The 6,682-nt window shown below is 43.4% G+C and overlaps 1 protein-coding gene across 1 annotated transcript in view; it reads left to right on the forward strand.

Moving 5' to 3' along the window:
- map3k7 (mitogen-activated protein kinase kinase kinase 7) overlaps positions 1-6,676 on the forward strand; it is a 17,879-nt gene extending 11,203 nt beyond the window's left edge. The window contains 5 exon segments of the mRNA XM_023415128.2: positions 2,132-2,199; positions 4,231-4,330; positions 5,146-5,207; positions 5,464-5,579; positions 6,386-6,676. Coding sequence (XP_023270896.1) covers positions 2,132-2,199; positions 4,231-4,330; positions 5,146-5,207; positions 5,464-5,579; positions 6,386-6,566 — 527 coding nt within the window. The 3' untranslated portion in view covers positions 6,567-6,676.
- Positions 6,677-6,682: the final 6 nt, after the last annotated feature.

A 6,682-nucleotide genomic window follows, 5' to 3' on the forward strand; every position in this document is an offset into this window, starting at 1 on the left:
CTCTTGCTCCCTTTACATCCATTAACTTTGAAAAAGTCATTTTGATTAATCTCTCACAGACTGAAGGTCAGAGCTATTATTACAAGCAGAGATACGGATGAATGGACTGGGGACAGCTCTGGATGACAGAAAAGGCTTCTGTTTGGGAGCCGTGTGAGACACGGTGAATGAGAGGCTAATTTAATCCAGTGACTAGAGGAGTCAGCTGGTGCATGTTATTAAAGGTAGGACACTTAGCATTGCATGTGCACACCTGGACATCAGGCCCTCTCCACCAGCACACAAGTAGGGGTGTAACAGTACACAAAGTCCACAGTTCAGTGTGCACCTCAGGTATGTGCTCATGATACGATGCAATCAAAAGAAACTTTTTATATTTTATTAAATATATAAAGATTAATTGGCAGCTTTTTGGCTATATTTCTTACTGTAATAAATTACAGCACTCAGTCCAAGTAAGAAAGATTTTTAATATGTTTATATCCGTAAATATAAAATAAAATGAAAATCGTCCATTTAAATGACTTCTACATGTCTATAATGAACTCAATTTGGCCATTAGGGCCAGCAGTAAAGTTTAAAGTTACTGTGAAACGGAGGTTAGAGCATCTGTAGTTTCATAAATGAGATGTATTTCAGAGAACATGTGGGTTTAACTGTTCAGTTCACAAACTGTCAAAGTGAGTTTACACATTCCTGTCCCACTGCCAAAGCTTCCTGCGCAGGTTTTGCACTAAATAATGAATGTTCCTCACATGCTTGACATAAACTAGGATACAGTGCATTAGGGGAAATCCTCAGGCTAATTTGATGCTAACCCTACTGAGGAAAGTCCCATACTGAAGAAAACATTGTGTACACTGTTACACCCCTGCTGAGGAACAATTTGGAAAAATATTGGCTGCAACTCCAGAATTGGCAGTAATTTGTCCAGCCCTTCTGTTTATTAAATACTGGGTTTATCAAATAATGGTCGCAGGTTGAGTATCCCACTAAATATACTGCCAGAGCAGCAGATACAGTCAGTCAAGATCCAAGGAGTGCTTTGTGGTCTTTTCTTTTCTTTTTGTGTTTGTTTGTGTTCTGTCTCTTCGTTGTGCCATAGACGGAGCTTATAGTCAGCGTAGACCAGATACTCCAGCGTATCTGTTCCAGTCTTGTGTGTGAGTGTGAAACAATCAGCTCCAGGTCATGAAGAGTTTGGGAAATGCACACACTGTGACAAAAACAACTTGTGCAGTTCCCAGTAAACATGACCTGGGAACCTGGGAATGATTTTTGTGTTTAGTCTTTAGTTGAACAGTTATGTACTGTAGATTCTTTTTAAAAATACAACACTAAATTCAAAGATTTATGTTCGTTATCTTGAAAAAAAAACAAAACAAAGTTGACATTGTGGACATAGCAGGTATTCTTTCAACAGCGTTTATAAGCTGTGTGATTTATTTTGAACTATTTCTATTTCTTTCTTCAAAATATAAAGATACTTCGATGACATTCAGGTCTGTAAAATCCACAGAAATGAGAAACACTTCGGAACACAGTGAACATTAATTATCATCATTAATTATGAACGAGAGATTGAAAAACTCTTATTTACCACATTTTTATTCACCAGGAAAGTAAGAGGCAAGAAAAGCCCTGTAGTTAAAGTGTTAAAGTTCAAGTTGTTCTCCTGCCTACAGAGCAGGTGAAACCTCAGGTGATGTTAGTTCCACCCTGGTGTTTACCTGGCAGCAGCCAGATGAGTGATGACGAGCGAGTACGGTACCCACCAGGTCCCAGGAGCCCAGTCTGACACCTCAGCACTGGCCTGTAACCCAAACCAGCCAAAGTGCAAACCCGTCACCTGAGCAGTCTCAGTTGTGTCTGTGGATAGAGTTGGTCTGCAGTGACTGGTTTAGTGTGTGTTTGTTGTGCGGCTGGGCGCTGTGGTCACGTTCCTGCCACTGCACATGTCGATAGGCCAGGATGTGAAGCGGTAAAATCAGTGCAGCTGTCCCAGTGTGGCTCCGTGGGTCCGGATCCCCCTTCTACCCACGAGCAAACACCAGAATCGATCTCCCTCCATTTCTGCCCGCAAACTGTTCTTGATCTCATTGTGTCTCCTCTCTGTCCGTCCCGTCCACAGCCTCATGCGAGACTCAGAGACGTCGCTCCGTGCAGGATCTTCCAGGCGTCAGCACAGAGTCCAGCCAGGTAAGACACAGTCAGATACCGGAAAGGGAATTTAAATGTGTCTAGCTTAAATTAAATTGGTAAAGTGTGACTGACAGTGACCCTGACTAAAGGGGGGTTTTTAGTTGTGCAATTATGGGTTACAGAAGCAAACAGAAAACACTCACAGATTAAAAATGTTTAATGTGGAGCAAATAACGAAGGCATTTCAGCTGTCAGTCATCGTCAGCCGTCTGTCCTTAGCTTGTAAAGCTACAGCTACCAACAGAAGAGTGTTTACATTGTGTGTCCGTGCTCCTGCCAGTTCACCTGTCAATTAAACCCACTTACAGACTGAAGCAGCATTAGTGATATGTCTCCAACTGTCTGATTTATTTCCTTTCAATAATTAAATTAGCGATAGATGTGAACACGGGTTCAGTAAGTTTACAAAAATAAGGCATAAATGACGCAGTGACGTCGCTGTTGCTAATCTGGGAACGGAGGCTGTGCCTGTGTCTTTTTATTTAATGGAAAACTACCCGATACACAGTCTGTGTATGAGCACATGTTCAATAAAACTCACACAGACACACACACACACACACACACACACAGGACACAGAGTGGTAAGGAACGTGTTGCCACCTGTGAGCGTGCGCCTGTGTGTGTGTGTGTGTGTGTGTGTGTGTGTGTGTGTGCGTGTGTGTGTGTGTGCGGTCTAACCAACACCACAATGATAACAGCAGCACAGTTTAAATCAATACAGACGTGACAGAGTGAAACACAGATCATCCTTCAGCCTGTCACTCTGACAAAAATCATTTTTCATGTAGCAGTTACGTTGCAATTAGGCGCTTGATGTGAGATTAATGATGCACTTTGTCTTGCTTCACCAATATAATAAAAAATAATGCATCGATAATCAGCTTTAGACAACACTCCGTCTTTAAGTTATTCCAAACGAGAAGTTGAACTCCACCAGAACCCGAGCAGACGGGTTTACTGCCGCTCTAATGCTCTGTGTGTTTTTGTTTTCCACCCTCATCACTTGTCATCCTCCTCTGAAGCCTTGTAGATGTTTAACTGATGCCGTCTTTGAAAAACGTCTTTGTTGAGAGCGAGAAATCCTTGGGGAGAAAATGTCATAGAACTTGACATGTGTTTGATATGTCGTCTCCAGGAAAGTGAAGACATTAGTGTAGGAGCAGCCCAGCGCTCGCTCGCTCGCTCCCTCTGCACGCACAGCTTCAAATAAGCTCCTTGGCTTTTCCCAAACATTTGTCTCCATTTGTTTAGTGGAAAAACCCGCAGAGCTGTCGAATTTAAAGTTCATTTAAAGTTCATTTAAAGTTCACCATGAAGACTCGGTACAAAAATACTGTCGCTGAAAGAGACAGATTGTGCCGTGTTGTGTGTGTGGGATTAAGCTGCCCTCCAGATTCACAATGTTTTGGGTCGTGTGGATTTTTCCGTTCCATCAATTTGCGTTGTTACCGTTTTGTCAAATAAATGTTAAAGAAACAAAAGGTGAGAAATCCCCGGCAGTGCAAGGCAGATGATAAAATTTCAAGTTTAAGTGGTACTTGACATCCCTCCAGTATTTCATGGTAATCTCCCGGCGCACTCCCATTGTGTTGGTTCTCCCAGAAAACTCCTGTAATTTGCGTGGCCCTCAAACCTTTATTACCAGTAATCATCATACACAAATCCATGCATTTTATGTTTGTGTGACGTTATCCAATTTGCCAGATGGTGTATGAAACACAAGCTAGACACAAAATACACAGACACAGTGGAGAGGAAGTGAGCTGGGTTGATCCGGGCATTGTGTTTACAGCAACAGCGACATCCCTTTGATGACTGGAATCATCTTGCATCGACTCTTCAGTGACAATCACAAGCTGATAAAATCACAGATCAGTAAAAACAGCTTTGTGTTCAGTAATCTTCTTTTAGCACATGTCTCCAAATGTGCATGACAACCCGATTGTTCTGCTGAGTCTTTTTTTTTTTTTTTTATAGTCCAGCTCAACACTCAGACGGTGACTGACAGTTTGTGTCCTCTTGCAGGGGAGCAGGAACAGCAGCCGGTCCTCCAGTCCCAGTGTGAGGATGATGCCAACGGATAAGACGAGCAGCAGAGGCTACTTCTCCCCCGACGACCCCACAGGTGCTCATGACTGCATTTCCACCAAAGCTTAACCACCACACGTTCACACTGGAGTGAAAGAGAAAATATCACAACTGCACCTACAGAAGAGAAGTATTATCAAGAGATTTAATGTTTTTCAGTCATCCGTCTCGCACACGTCAGATTGAACAGATGCGCTGCGATATTATTCAGTCCAGCAAAGTAACAGCTTGCATTGTACTCACACTATACAGCTGTAAAACACGACCCAAAGCTTCAAGTCCTGAGTGCTTCTGAAACACAGGTGACCTACAGCTCAGCTGTTTCTGAATGAATCGCGTGTAGACACATGAGAACCGGAGCTACAGCTGTTCTGCTAACATGCTGCTCACCCTACTCACGCTAAATGGGATGCTCCTGGTAGCCTTTAATTGAGCTGTTTGTTAGTTATTAGATATCGCTACATAGCTAACATTAGCATTAACAGCTGTTTACTCACCAGTCTAGAAGGAACATTGCGAATTCAGCATCAAACTTCATTCCTTTACTCACCAAGAGCTGCCTCCAACATTAACTCTCGTCTCTATCACGTCTTTTCTTAGCAATGCTAACCAGCTAGCTAATAATATATACATATATATCATATACCGAAAACGTCTAGTATTGTGACATCCCTCACTGTAGCCTCCAATCTGCCATGAAGACTTGGGTGGCATGATATCACCTCAGATGATGTCGTGTGGTATTGGTCAGTAATTTACAGTGTTGAGGGTCAAGGTTGTTTCCTCAAGAAAAACCTGTGTTGTACAATCATTAAAAACAGCCCCTTCTCTCTCTCTCTCCTCTTTCCTCAGACACCAACGGCTCAGACAATTCCATTCCCATGGCTTATCTCACCCTGGATCACCAACTACAGGTACATCCACCAATCACCCTCCAGAAAACAAAGCACTGTGTAACTTGTTTATGTCTCAGTGGTGTTGCAGGTGACCTCTTTCCTCATTGTAAACTGCACCAGCTCAATTAAATCATTGAATCATCATGGAATGTGAATGTAAATATACGATGTCAGTGTATTATTATCAGTTCAGACTAAGAACTGATAGCAGTTACACTGCAGTTTCTGCAGTGATGTATGAGCAGTTAACAGCAATGTGCATGTTTATTTGCAGCCCCTCGCTCCCTGTCCCAACTCCAAAGAGTCCATGGCCGTGTTTGAGCAGCACTGTAAGATGGCCCAGGAATATCTGAAAGTGCAAACAGAGATCGCCCTGCTGATCCAGAGAAAGTAAGACCAGCTGCTCAGTGCAGCCAGTTTTCATTTGCTGAGGTCATTTAGTGTAGAAAGGGTTGATTCAGTTAGATATGTTACTGAGATATTCCTCATTATGTTTGCAACAGTGTCAGCAGAATAAACCAAAGCAATTCAGCATTTAACGTGGAGCTGTGGGTCTCAAAGCACACAAGTCCAACAGTCATCCTAAGATGAAAAAGACACACACACACACACACACACACACACACACACGTCCTGCCTCACTACATTTGAAGCTACAAGCAACACAGTGATGTCAGTGATCATGAGGCAGGTTTGATCCAGTCACTCTGACACCGCTGCTATTATGACTCACCACAGGTGTAGACTGCCAGGTGTTGTTCACTGGACTCCACAAGTCTCAGCTTCTTCCTGTCTTTGTTTGTGGTTGGCAATAGATGAAAAGTGTTACTAGCAGGTCAACTCACGTCACACTGGACTCGATATGAAAACCGTCACATGCTTGTTCAACACTCCCTGGAGCCAATTCAGAAAATAACACTTTGTATGACTGTATGAAACCACAGAGGAAGCTGCTGCTGGATGATTTCAGGAAGTTAAAAGCTCCCAGTCAAAAAATCTGTCCTGTCCTCCATTTAACCTCCCAGTATAGTTATGGCTGATGCATGTTGAAAACCAATCCACTACTGACTGTATGTGACGTGACTGAGTAAGACCTGAAGTGACTGTGTTGTAAGTCTTTAATTAAAGGGACTGTAAATCGCGTAAGTAGCCCGGTGTTCGAAGGGTTAATGTGGCTTCATTTCCTGTCTGTGCAGGAAGGAGCTCATTGCTGAACTGGACCAAGATGAGAAGGACCAGCAGAACACATCGCGTCTGGTGCAGGAGCACAAGAAGCTGCTGGAGGAGAACAAGAGTCTGTCCACGTACTACCAGAAGTGCAAAAAACAGCTGGAGCTGATCCGGGTCCAGCAACAGAAGAGACAGGGCACGTCATGATGAGACACAGACATATGAGCCACTACCATCCCTCCCCTCCCCCCCGCCTCCCCTCCATACCCCTGCACTATAACACTACCCACTCTCGTGCTCTGCACACACACACACACACACAC

The sequence above is a fragment of the Seriola lalandi genome, unplaced genomic scaffold, assembly GCF_002814215.2.
Source record: "Seriola lalandi dorsalis isolate HSWRI2012SDOR001 ecotype SW California unplaced genomic scaffold, Sedor1 jcf7180002054544, whole genome shotgun sequence".
Classification (NCBI taxonomy): Eukaryota; Metazoa; Chordata; class Actinopteri; order Carangiformes; family Carangidae; genus Seriola; species Seriola lalandi.